Genomic DNA, 13,104 nt, shown 5'->3' with positions numbered 1-13,104 from the left:
GTCCGTCAGAGCATTTTATTGTCTCACAGGCAGCCCGGAGCCGCCGCTCGCCAGCAGCCCCGAAGACATCCCCCCCCCGCCGCCCCCCCCGGCCCGGAGCGGGGCCCCGCAGCGGCTGCCCCGGGCCGCCCTGCCCGCAGCTCCTGCCGGGGGGCAGCGAGCGGGAAGGGGGCGAGGGGCGGCGGGAGCGGGGCGGGGGGGTAACAGCCAGGGGATCCCTGCGAGGGGGGGCGCGGGGGGAGCCCAGCTTGGCCGGCCCCAGCTCCCCGCAGGCGCCGGGGCAAAGCCCCCTACCCCGGGGGGGCGTCCGGCAGCGAGAGCCCATGCACCAACCAGTCCAGCCCGCTGCGCAGCCCCCAGCCCTTACGGTGGGTCCCGCCACGGCTCCCCCCCGCCCCCCACCCCCACGGGCAGGGGGTCCCCTCCCGCCTGCCAAGCACAGGGGCTCATGCTGGCTCCCCACAGCCGGTGGGCACGGGGAGGGGGCTGGCCTGGGGGGCACCTTCCCTTGCAGCTAGTGAAACGCTGCCCCCCCCCCCCCATTCTTGGCAGGAGGAAAGGCTGGCGGGGGGGATGTGTAACAGCCAGGGATGGGGTCAGAGTCTGTCTACACGTCCAGAGGGCTCAGAGGAAGGGGTTGAGCCCCCCCGGAGCGGCTGGGGGGGCCGGGGGACCGCTCAGCGGCAGTAAAGGCTGCGGCAGGTTGCTGGGGAGTTCGGGGAAGGTGCCAGCCTGGGGGAAGGCACTGGCCGAGGCGGGCAGGGCGGCAGCGGCGGCGGGGACGCTGCTGAGGGGCAGCGGCAGGGATGCGCTGTAGGTCATGGAGTTGGCGGGGAGACCGGCGGGCAGGCCGGGCACCGGCGAGCTGGTCCGCATCTGGTTCAGCGTCGGCTTGGGCTGCTCGGTGAGGCTGAAGGGGTTGGTGGGGGACGGCGTGCTCAGACCTAGCGAGGAAAGGATGGCAGATGTTAGGGCAGCCACACCATCCCCAGCCCTCTTCATCCTCCTCCTCTTCAACCCCCAAACGCCACCATGCCCAGCCTGGGGAAGCCCCCAGCAGCAGCCCACACCACGGCACCTACTCGAGAGAAAGGGGTTCCGTGTCTTGGAGGCTGGAGCAGGTGCAACCAGGGAGTCCAGGTTGACCAGGGAGGAGGCGGCAGGGCCGAGGAAGGCCTCGGGGGTTTTACAGTCCTTCCGCTCCTTGCCGGATTCGGGCAGGGAGTCGGTCAGGTTGGTGAGGTCGAAGCTCTTTGCTGCATCCTGCCTGCTGCTGGGGAACAGGTCACCAAAGGGGTCTAGCTCTGGAGCAGGAGGGGGAGAAAAGCCACATGAGCCAGCTGGAAGACACCGAGGGTGACGGCATCCCTGTCACCGCGCAGCGTGGCCGATGGCATATCTGGCCCCAGGTCACAGCTCGATGCGGTGGGGCTGAGGCTCCAGCTCCCCCGAGCCACTGCAGGGTTGGGGACATGGGCATGCAGGGGGACTGGAGCCACCCCCTCAGCTACGGGGCACCCCAAGCCCACGGCACACACGGTTGCATGTGGAAACAAGCTTTGGCCACACCAGCAAACAGCCACACACAGCCTGGCCAGCCCTGGAGCTGCCTCCCTGCGATGGGCAGGGACAGGTCACTGTCTCCACCTACCCAGTGGCCCCTGCCCGCTCCCCTGGCTCTTACCGACGGGGCTGGTGGACTTGGCAGAGGAAGGCAGCTGTGGGGGCTCCTGCTCCGGCAGCTCGGCTGACTCGGCTGGCTTTGCAAACAGGTCGAAAGCATCCCCCCCTGGAGCTGGGGGGAAGAGGTGAGACTCAAGGAGGGGAGCAAGCGGGGAGGTGAGAGGCGGGAGATGTACGGGCAGGAGAGAGGCAGGGGCGGCTGCCTGCAAGGAGACAGAGAAGAGGGCGTGCGGTGGGGGGGCGCGGGGCTGGGGGTTGAGAACGTGCACTGGCCTGAGCAGGGGAGGGTAAGGTGGGCCAGACCACTGGGGCTCATTGCAGACCAAGACAGCCCCCACACTGCTCGCAGCCATCCCCCACAGCAGGCAGGTCCCTCTCCCAGCCCCAGAGGGAACAGGAACGCTGTAACACCCAGCCCTGGCCCCCAGACCGGGTTCTGCTCTCCTCCCCAGGGACCAAAAATGAGGGCAGCTCACGCGGGACCTCGGAAGCACCAAGGAGGAACCGAGAGCAGCTTTGAGCTCTGAAACACTGTCTGCTCCTACAACCGCTTCCTCATCTGCAAGGCGGCACCTGCGAGCAGCAACGTCCCATCCCGGCAGGGCACGTAGGGCTGGTTTGGGGTGAGCAAACACACAGGTGCCACCGGGGAGGACACCCTGTCACAGCGAGCGGTGTGGCAGCTGCTACCCGCTCCCATGGGAGGCTTCCGTTAATTATGCCGTGTTAATTAAAGCAGCCTATTCTGTGCAGAGAGAAACCCTAAAAGTTCTTTGAAGTCTTCAAGTGGGGGAAGCAGAGGTCCCGCTGCGGGGCAGGAGAGTGGGTGGGAGGTGTTTGCTGAGCTGGCTGTGGGAGGAAGGGGGAGCAGCACCCTGGGATGCCCACTCACAGGAGGGCGGCGATGGCCAGCACTGCCCGCGGTCCTCAGCACAGCCAAAACGCCCATCAAGGAGCCTCTTACCAGGGTTAGGAGGTTGCTCGGCCACGGCAGCCCAAGGGTCAGCAGCTGGTGTGGAACCAGAGACCTGGGCCGGGGGGGACGCTGTCACCCAGGGGTCCGCCGGAGGGAAGCCAGAAGACATGGGCGCCTTCCCCCAGGGGTCGGAGGCTGCAGTGGTGCCGGGTGGGAAATCCCAGGGCCCGGCAGAGCTTTGCTGGGATGAGGTGCTTGCCTGGGAGAGGGGCTCCCCGCCAGCAGCCGGGACCGGCACCCAGGGGTCAGCCGCACCAGCCCAGGCGGAGGCTGCCGGCTCCGCTTTGGGTTTCACATCTGAAAGAAGAAGGGAAGCTGTAGGAGACAGGAACGGTGCAGGCACGGAGGGATGCTGAGTGGCAGGGATGTGCCTGGGGACCATGGCTTCCAGCAGCACCGCCCGGCCCGGGGCGTGCAGCAGAGGGAGGAGAAGCAAGAGGTCCCTCCTGTGGAGCTCCTGGGGACCGGGGAGGGACAGAGGCAAGGGAGAGGTTTGTGCCACTGTCCCGAGCTTTGCCAGCCTGCGAGTTGCCCCCACCTGGCATATCCCACGGGTCGGCAGACGTGTGGCTGGAGGGGGCTGGCGCCGGCCCGAATATATCTGCCAGCTCCAGGATAGAGGACTGCAAACAGAAAGGGAATAAAGAGGTGAGGGAAGCCCAGGGCAGACCTGCAGGATCACCCTGGAGCTCAAGGCTGGTTTTGTGGCTGTCCAGGCCCCCAGTGCTGTACCTGGCTTTTCTTCATCTTATCTTCTTCCTCCTCTTCCTCCCTGCCCTGGGCAGTCTCCTCCGTGGCTCTCTGCAGCAGGGAGTTCTCCCCTTGCCAAGCTCTCACCTCCTGCAGGGACAAGGGATGGGGCCCATGAGCTCAGCGACCCTGCAGCCAGCACCTTCTCCAGGAGACTGACCCAGCACAGGAGCTGCCACCGCATCCCCGAAAAGTCCCAGCATCCGAACAGACGGCTCCTCTGGGGCTGAGCCCAGGCGGAGAGCACTCAGCAGACAGCTCGGAGCAGCGAAAGCAAAGTGGACACCGGAGCGAGGCAGCGTTTCAGGCTCTGGCACCCCAGAGAGAAGCCCAAGTGCAAGGAGAGAGGAGCGCCCAGGGCTATGGGGCACAGGTACCTTCTCGTGCTCCTCTTTGCTCAGCGCGAGCGCTAGCTGCAATTGCCTTTCTTCGTCTGTACTGGAAATTGGAGGAAGTGGCTTCTGCCAACAGAGGAAATTGGGTGACATTTCAGCTTGCCCACAGCTCGCGGGACTGCTCGGAGGTCCCTGTCCTCGCCACGGCTTCTCCTGTGGCCCCTCACCTGCCTGCACAGCACCTCTGTGCCTATCCAGTCAGCTTTGCCTGCAGACCCCCAGCCTGATGTCCCTTAAACCAGCTCCTGTTCAGGCTCCCCTGTGACCACCGCCCTACCTCCTTCCCCTACCCCACCACCTGCCTCTGCATCTAGGCTGGGATGACCCTAAATCAGGCAACCAGATCCCCCCTGGGAGGTTTTCAGGGACTCCAACACAGTCGGCAGAGGAGAGGGGACAGGTTAGGCACCCCATCACCCCCGCAGCCTGCTGGGGAGGAAGGTTTGCAAAGCTAACTGACATCGGTTTGGGGATCCTGCCCAGCCCTGCTCTGCTGGGGTAAAAGCACCCAGACCTGAGACAGATTTTGGGGAGTAGCTGTCCCTGTACCACAATGTCAACCCTGTCACCACCCCATGATGCTTGTCCAGCAGGGTGGGACCGGCTGAGAATGGGCACCCCAGTGGGGGTGTGCGTGTGTGCACGCCTGTACAAGCATGCACACATGTGCACAGCCCAGATGGATTCCAACAGGCAACGCTTGCAAGAGCATATTCCTACAGTGCTCATCGCAGCAGCATGTGGAAGCTATAAATACTCCAATTCCAGGACAAAAATAGGGATATATGCTCTGCTCTGTCTCCAAAAGAGTCTCCATTGGGCAGGGAAGATGGGCTGCAGCAAATGCCGTCTCTGAAGCGTGTCCCCTGCCCCAGCAGGACTGAGTTCGTGGGGCTTGGTGCCAGCCCTGGGGGGCCACCCACCAGCCCGGGCACACAGCCCCTTGGTCACCATGTCCCTCTGACTTTGTGTGCCCAGCCGTCCCCACAAACTCCACACGGGCCGTGCCAGCCGGCGGCAATCTCAGCTGCGCACAAATAAGCCGTCCCCAGTGGAAAAAGGGCTGTGGCCAGCAGATAGGAGAGGGGACAGCCCTAGGAGAGGTTTCACAGTTGGGACAGAAGCTTGCTTGCTGCCTCCATCCCAGCTCAGCTCCTCCTGGTGCTGTTTTCCAGTGCTCCTTCTAGCCTGGTTTGAAAGGACCAGCCAGTGGGAGGGAGCGCCCGGCCCCCAGCCTGGTGACAGCCCTGCGGATGCTGCTGGTCCCCCACCCACCACGCAAACCGCAGCGCTGGGCAAGGCGCTCCTCCTGAAACCTCCACAGGAAGGCAAGAGAAATGGGGGAGCTTAGATCAGAAGCCCTTGGCAGAAGAGGGCAGCCAGGTTTGGGGGGGGTGCGTGGTGAAACCAGAAGACACCCCGCCAAGTTCACCCTGGGGTCTGGAAGGCTGGACTGGTCTCAGACTGGTGCAGGCACTGCCAGTATGAGGATGGGGAGCAGGGACAGCCCATGCCTCCATCTGTCTGCTGGTGATTTTGGACGCCGGGCACAGCGCGAGCAGCCTGGGGCGGTTGTAGGTGCGTGCACTGGCCTCAGGCAGCCCCCAAAATCCTCCCTCCTCCCAGGGAAAGGCCCCCTGTGCCCACAGACAAGGCAAGGTGTAGGGAGATGCCCAGCCTCGCACAGCCCAGGGCAGGTAGAGCCACCCTACCTTCTCCGCCTCCTCCCGACTCATGGCCAGCGCAAGCTGCAGCTGCAGCTCCTCCTCACCCGTCGTCTGGGGCCTCGCTTGCTCCAGGTCGGAGGCGAACCGTGGGGATGAGGATGATGCTGGGACATAAAAGAGGAAAAGGGGAAGGAGTGGCATCAGGACTGGGGTGTTTTGGGGAGCACATCAGTAGCATTTTCCAGACCCCCATCCAACGCCTGCAGCTCCACCACATGGCTTCCCCAGGGGACGTAGCCCCACATCAGAACTCCCTACCACGAACAAGCCATGGCTTTAAGGCTCAGGTCACCGCCAGCTGCCACCACTGTTGGGGCTTCACCACAGGCCCAGCCAAACCTCTGCCCATGGCTCAGGATGGAGACGGGCTTCACCACCACTCCAAAACATGGAAGGGAGCAATGGGCACCAGGCAGGCACAAACCAAACGCAGCGCCTGCCTGCACCCCGCAGCGAGCCCCAGGGATCCCAAGCAAGCCGCTAGCAACACTCACAGTTGAAGGAGGAGGGTGAGCCCCGTGCCCGGCCGTAGTCATCACCGTAGGGTGACGCACGGCGGCCATAGGTGACCTGATGGCTGCCGCTGCCCATGCCCTCAAGGGCCATGCGCTCCTTGGTCTGCAGCGCGTGCGCACGCTCCTGCTTCAGCCGCTCCTCATCCTTCAGCAGCGCCATCACCTGCTTCACCTTCTCTCGGATGTTGATGCCCTGGTCCTTGCCATCACGGTCCACGTACTGGAAGTCCTTCAGCGTCTGGATGGTGTAGAGGTTCTCCCGGCACTGGTGGGTCACCTTCTCGGAGCCAGTTTTGATGAGGTAGTCCAGGAGGGTGAGGGCTTTGTAGACGTGACGCCAGTTCTTGCCGCTGTCATTCAGCCGCCGCCAGATCATGCCCATGACCTCAGCGAAGGCCACCGTGTTGAAGGTGAGGTCAGCAATCTCTGACATCAGAGAGCTGGGGGGTCCCCAGGGATCATTGGAGGTGGCCTCTCGCACCTTGATCTCTGCCTCTGAGTAGTTGTGCACGATGTTTTTCACCTGCCGGCGCAGCGCCGAGGTTGTCATGGCTGTGCGGTGCCGGAGACCTGCGGGCGGTGGGCAGGAACGGTGGAGAAGGGATGAGTGCTCACAGCCGCAGCTTCACCGGCGCCTGCAGCGGGGAATGGGGACACAGAGACCTCAGCATCGCCTCAGCCACCAAGACCCATCCCCAGAGCCCTCGGCTGGCACCTGGGACACTTCTCAAGGTGGAAGCACCCATCATCAGGGCATCAGGTGCACCCTGCCAGGCTGTCACTGCTCGCTAACCCGAAGACACGCAGGATGCAGGATGCTCGAGGGGGAAAAAAAAATCTCTTAGCAAGCTGATACCCAGCACCGCAGAGCCGCCAAGAGATTTGGCTCCAGATTCAGGAACATTTGGACTTCTGCTTCTAAAAGTAACCACCTGAAAATGGCAGCTCCCTCCCCCAGATCCCGGCTGCCTCAGCACCACCATCCTGGCAAAGCTGGTTTCAGGCCCTCAGCCCTCGTGCCAGCCAGGGGGCTTCCGGGTATCCCCAGATGTGCTATGTGCAGCTGCACGTGGCCCTGCTCGCCCCAGCCATCACCCCAAGCCTCTCGGTGCCACCAAGGATGGGGCATGCAAAATCAAAACCCTGCTGTGAACCAGAGCCTGCCACGACTTACCAGCGCCGGCAGCCACTCGGGTGGGCTTTCCCGGCAAACTTGATAATTTTGGTTCTGCAAAAGGCTGTGGGTACAGAAGTGCGCGCTGCTGTTGGGTGGCAAATTCGGGGTGCTCATCTCCAGCACCAGGTCAGCGAGCAGGATGGATAACTCGAGCCCCCTCTCCTAAAACCCTGCGCTGCCTGAGCCTTCTCTGCATCCAGACCCAGGGCCAGGGCCAGCAGGAGCTGGCATGGGCGGGAGCTGCGCTGGTACCTCCCCAGCAGGCAATGCCCGTCCTTGGGATGCACTGATGTACCCGGCACGGAGGCAAAATGACGTGGGTCAGTCTGGACCCATCTTCACGTGAGCCCATCACAACTCTGCCCGCTGCTCTGTGCTAGTCCTAATCCTCACCTTCTCCCTCCACAGTCGGAAGACACCATTTACCCTCATTTCGTCAGAGGGCCAAGCAAAGCCGGGAGGCAGAGGCTGCCTGGAGCTGCCTTGCCCTCAGCAGAGCTGCATCGCAGGGCCGGGGAGCCAGGCTGCTCCCAGAGCTCCCGCTGCAGCTGCAACAAAACTCACCAGCAATTTTTTCCCTGTCGGAGATAACACTTGCGGGCAGAGGACTATCTCACCCGTGCAGCAGTGCCTGCAGACAGAGATTACCGGTGTCGATCCCACCCCCCACCTCGGGTGCCGGTACCTCCCTGGACCACCACTGCTGCACCATGTCCAGCTCCAGCCCTCTCTCGGCTCAGAACACTTTTCCCTCCCACCGGAGCTGAGCCGGGGATGTGCCGACTGTACCCACGAGCCACGCATGGCCCCCACCACGCTCCCCGCACAACCCGTGCGACCGGTCCAGCACCTTCTGCTCCCCTGGGCCCTCGGCCAGGCGCCCCACGGCTCCGCCAGCAACGTCCCCGTGAGTCAGAGGAGCCTGGCACCGCCACGCTCACGGGCGGCCGAAGTTTCTCTTGAGTGGCTTCCCTGTATTGATTCCCTTTCGCAATGCAGCCTGTCGGCACGGCCTTTGGATCCCACCGGGTGAGCCCCTGGTGCGGACGGCCACGCCGTTGCCTGCCTGATGCAGAAACGCCTTCGGGACAAGGGCAGCGACTCAGCAAAGTCCGACAGGACTTGGCCCCACGCTCTGCTTTCCACCAACACCCAGGCGGGAGATAAAGTCGTGTTTTCCAAAGGTGCCACCCGGCCCGGCAAACACTCGCAAATGCCGGGACTCTTCCTCTAGGGCAGTACGGTCCCTCCTGCCTCCAGCTGGTCTCCTGGCAGGACAACCCCCAGGTCCAGCCTGACAGGCTCCGGCACTGCTCATCCTGGCTGGAGACCCCATCCCAGCTGGACTTCGCCCGCCATGAGATGGCCCGGGAAGTCTGCATGGGAAGAGATGGGAAGCAGGGGCTGGGGCAGGGGTGAGAGGAGCGTGGCCCTGGCTGGAGCGCTGCCAGCAGGCAGTTAGGAGTAGTGGGGTTTATCAAACACGATCCCCCCCCGCCTCCTCTGGAATATAAAGAGAGTGAAACTGAAGCCGTGCGGGAGATAAGGCGGCAGCACCGGGCAGCTCATATGGAATTACCGCAGTGACCTTGAGCGGGAGGCGGCCAGGTGGGAGAAGGACACCCGGGTGCGGGGACAGGTCCCCATCGCCCCGCGGCCCGGCGCAGGGACTGCGGGGGCGGAGCGGGGGGCGGCGGGGGGGGCGCGGGGGGAGCGGCCCGGGGGGGGCGCAGGAGGGCTCGGGGAAAGGAGGAGGGGGCGGAGGGGCCAGACGAACGGCGGGGGGAGGCGGGGGGGCGCGGATTAGAGCCTCGCTCCATCCCTCCTCAGGCGCAGGGCAGCGAGAAGCGCCCGCCATGGAGGGAGCGGCGGCGAAAGGCTCCGGCAGAGCCCTCGGCCGCGCCGCCGCCTCCCGCAGCCCCCCGGGGGCCGTCCCCGCCGCGGGGGCCCGGGGCCCCCAGCCCGGCCCGGGGGGCAGCGACCTGCGCGCGCCTGGCATCCTCGGGCCCGGCATCCCCCGGCCCGCCGCAGCCCGCGATGCTCCGGCGTCCAGAACCTTCCTCCTCCCCCCTCCTTCCCCCCCCCCCCCCCCCCGCCACCCCCGCAGCCTGGCAGCCGAGGGGCGCGCAGCCCCCTTACCTGCGCGGAGCGGAGCGCGGCCCCGCCGTGCCGGTGCCGGTGCCGGTGGGAGCGGGCTGGAGGCGGCCGCAGCCCGTCCGCTGCGCGCCGCCGAGTTGCCGGGCTGGCTGGGCAGGTCCCGGCGGCAGGTCCCGCTTTAACCTCTTCGGGGCCGCCCGAGCCCCGGCCCGGCTCCCGCCCGGGTGCTGGCAGCGGTGCTCAGCACCCCCGAAGCGGTGCAGCGCGGTGCGGTACCGGCCGCGGGGGATGCGGCGCCGAGCCCCTGCCCCGCCGCATGCGGGAGGCGGGGATGCTGTAAATGCTCAGTCACTGCCCCTCGCTGGCAGCCAGCCAGGCGCTGCTTGCTGCTGCTTGCTTTGCTTTATATTTTTTTTTTCCCTCCCCCCCCCCCCCCCCCCCTATTATTTTTAGACAGAAATCATCGTCCCCGGGCTTGGAAGTGCCTCGGAGGGATGCCGACCCTCCCCATAACGCAGCTCCCTCTCTGGTACCCAAGGCCACGGCTGCAATTTGGATTAATCAATTTTTTTTTTTTTTTTTTTTTTTTTTTTGGCTGGGATCTAAATTTGGAGCAGATTCTTCCCCTGCTCCGAAGAGCTCCGAGAGCATGGCTGGGGGGAGAGGGAGGCATCAGATGACATGACAAAATAAGTCATGTCTCTCGATCATTTCAATGCCACCCCCTCTCTCCCGGCCTCTGCCTTCCATTTTAATCGCTGACAGGCCTTTAAGTATTATGGATATATATAATCTTTTCAATATCACTGACATTTTCCATAATGGAAAGCATCTCCTGTACACTGAGACGTTCTGGAGGGGGATCACGCCTTCCTGCTGATGCTCTTGCACAGAGCTGAGATTCATCTTGCCCCAGGCCCGGGCGCTGAAGGTTTAAGGTCCAGCCTTGCGTGGTGGGAGAAGGCAGCAAGGAGGCCACGTGCCTCCAGGGGCTTTGCAGATCTCATCAGCCTGGCTGTCCCTACAGGCCGGGCCGTGCAGGCTGAATGTGCATCTAATCCCACTCACAGCTGCAGCCTGCGAGATGAGCATCTCCAGCATCCAAACCCTCCTCCAGGTCAACCTGGAGAACAACCCAGCTAGGGCAGCAGGAGACATTCTTTGTGGTTGGCCAAGATCCACACCTTCCTCTTCCTCTGTTGCAAGTGCTCCCAGTTCACCTGTGTCAGGTGGCCGAGACAGCTGGCTCACCGCCCTTCAGACATTGATATTTTATAAGCAAGGTGAACCTCCCCTGGGGACAACACCCTACGAGCCACCGCGGAGCTGTACAAATGTGGAGTTTGCTTTGCAAGGTGACCCACAACCCTGCGGTAGGACATGAGACCCGGCAAGGCTCTAAAGCTGATTTCCCTCAGCCCTAGCACAAGCTGGCTGCTCACCCACACCCCCTCTGCCATTGAGAAACCTCTGGAATTGTGTTGTCACCTTCCACTTGCAGCTTTTTCCTGGAATCCCCCTTCCCGACCTCTCTAATAGGGGTCTTCAGGCCCCGATGCACGTGATGGGTTTGGTATGTAAGTCCCAAGGCCAGGAAGATCGCTCACCTCAGTTATTTAGCAAACACAACACAAATTATTAACTCCAATATAAATAATCCCCATGTTTGGGAGAGGAGAAGAAATACTCATCTTGCCTGGCTGCGAGGACTTGCCATTACAGGGATTGGAGCATCCTCACATCCTTCAGAGCACAGGGCTGACCAGCCCCGAGGGTCTCTGCTCTAACCACAGCGCCCACATCTCACCCCAGGCCTGTAAAAATGAGGACTACATGTTTCTAAAGGTGTTCTGTGGAGCCAGCTCTAATTCCACTGCAGTTCCAGTCCCGGAACTTTCACAAATCAATGCAAAAGGAAAAGAAAAAAAAAAAGGGGCGGTGGGAAGGCAGCTGGCTCAGAGAAAGCTGCAGCAGCCAGGCAGCAGAGTATTGCACTTGATGGCCCAGCACATCCCTTCCCGTGTGCTGCTTGTACCTTGTCTCTTGAGGACACTCTTGTCCAGGGCTGAAAGAGGCACTGGCAATATTTATGACAAAAAAATATTAGACTGTTCACAGCATTCAGGTTTGTTCTCCTTTGCAGAAGTTCTTACACCACCCGCTTGCCCTGTGCCACCAGGCTCCTGCCTTGGAAGGGAAGGAGATGCCAGCATGGGACATTCTTCCGTGGTACGTGACTGACGTGAAACTCCCATCTACCTGGTTTTGTATCAACAAATCTTCCTGTGAGCAGAGATATACATGGAGCCTAGTTTCTATAGGCTGAACTGGAGGCATGGATCTTGTGAATGGGCTTTGTGATCTTTTAAGGTAAAGCTATGAAATACAAGTATTCCTGCCTTTGAGACAATCACGTTGCCTCTATAACGTGCAGTCTCCCTCTTGTCTAGAAACAGATGGCTTGAGCTGTTTGAGTTGGGCATATTCACAGGCTGATAATCATCTCCAGGGAGGCAGGAGCTATTGTCAGAGCCTGTGAGACACACCCCAACTTCAGGCCTTTTTCCTCCTAATTCTCAAAATGTTGCTGAAATTCTCACTACAGGAATGCTGAGCAGAGACATTCCCTTTGTGGGTCTGTGCCCACTGAGCCAGAGGAGGCTCCCGGCTTCCACAAAAGCCAAAACGCTTCCCCACACCCTGCTAAGAGAAAGCATCTGGAAACATGAAGGGCCTCACCTGGCCAGCAAAGAAAAAAAATAAGCTGCACTTTGCCGTGGTACTGCTGGGAGCCAAGGGGAACATATCCTTTCCCCAGAGACAGCACATGAGTTAAAATGAGAAAACAAAATAAAACAATTCTGCAGGAGGAACAGTTATGTTACACTCCATGCAGCTCCAAGACGCGTGTCAGTGTGGCTGCCAAGGTAAAGGAGCACGTGCCTGAGGCACACACGCCTGGTGCAACTGCGCAGCCACGTACAGGATTTGTAACAGCGATGCTCAGCATGGATACACATCTGCTGCGTAAGAACCCCAAAGGTATCACAAACCTCAATTAATAATCTGCACTGATGTCATTTCTCCACAGGGCCAAAGCCTTTTTTGGGAATGCTGTCCAGCTGCTTTAGCAGGAAGACAGCTCTTTAATGACACATGCCAGGTGTCCCTTGATGCCAGGTCTAAAAGAGCCCCTGCACCCAGCTCGTTCTGCCTTGGAAAGCTGCTCCGACCCAAGCCCGGCTGCAGAGCACACGACACTCAGACCTGGGATGCCTCCACAGAAAGCTCCATTCCAGCTGCAATGCACAAAGAAACCCAGACAGAAAGCAGTGATAAGCCCAGACACACATGCTGGCAGAGACAGGAGGGGTGGCTCTAACAAGGCCTTACCATGCTCACAATATTTACGGCATGAATTTCACTCATTTGAATTCAAGAGTGGTTAGTCTTGGAAGGCAGCAAGAAACAGTTGGATCAGAATGGGGCAGAACTGGATGGAAAGAGACGGCAAGATGAGCACAAGAAATAAAGTCATGGGTGCAAAACCAAGCAGGGTGGCACACCCCTTGGGATAGTGTGTTTTCACTGGGATCCAGAATCCCCCAGAGAAGCCTGCTGTCGGCAAGTCCCAAGAGGAGACTGGACAAGCTGTCAAGAATAGGATCAAAAACAGGATGGATTTTTCAAAATTACTGTCCTGGTACTTGGGCTCACGAGTACAAGAGCACTCTGCTCACTCACCTGCTAGCCAAGTAAAAATTGAGAAATGAAGAACAAGACA

At 61.3% G+C, this 13,104-nt stretch overlaps 1 protein-coding gene and 1 long non-coding RNA gene across 7 annotated transcripts; one reads left to right on the top strand and one right to left on the bottom strand.

Moving 5' to 3' along the window:
* Position 1: 1 nt before the first annotated feature.
* On the bottom strand, positions 2–9,685 carry EPN3 (epsin 3). 5 transcript variants are annotated; one of them, XM_040581799.1, is made up of 10 exons: positions 9,363–9,685; positions 6,026–6,616; positions 5,517–5,635; positions 3,787–3,870; positions 3,392–3,499; positions 3,198–3,282; positions 2,648–2,956; positions 1,685–1,795; positions 1,083–1,304; positions 2–944 (listed from the first exon to the last, which is right to left on the bottom strand). In XM_040581799.1, the coding sequence occupies exons 2-10, from the start codon at positions 6,594–6,596 to the stop codon at positions 625–627; spliced, it is 1,929 nt and encodes a 642-aa protein (XP_040437733.1). In that variant the 5' UTR covers positions 6,597–6,616; positions 9,363–9,685; the 3' UTR covers positions 2–624. The 5 variants fall into 5 exon arrangements, with proteins under 5 accessions (XP_040437733.1, XP_040437730.1, XP_040437732.1 ...); XM_040581796.1 differs by having other exon boundaries at positions 6,026–6,681; positions 9,363–9,683; XM_040581798.1 differs by lacking the exon at positions 9,363–9,685 and adding an exon at positions 8,074–8,180 and having other exon boundaries at positions 6,026–6,681.
* LOC121082439 lies at positions 8,743–12,872 on the top strand. Of its 2 annotated transcripts, XR_005826023.1 has the most exons (3): positions 8,743–8,831; positions 11,464–11,690; positions 12,412–12,872. It is a non-coding gene; the product is annotated as an uncharacterized LOC121082439 (long non-coding RNA). The 2 variants fall into 2 exon arrangements; XR_005826022.1 differs by having other exon boundaries at positions 11,464–12,872.
* Positions 12,873–13,104: the final 232 nt, after the last annotated feature.

The sequence above is a fragment of the Falco naumanni genome, chromosome 1 (assembly GCF_017639655.2).
Source record: "Falco naumanni isolate bFalNau1 chromosome 1, bFalNau1.pat, whole genome shotgun sequence".
In the NCBI taxonomy this organism is placed as follows: domain Eukaryota; kingdom Metazoa; phylum Chordata; class Aves; order Falconiformes; family Falconidae; genus Falco; species Falco naumanni.
This window is presented reverse-complemented; position numbering and strand designations above follow the sequence as displayed.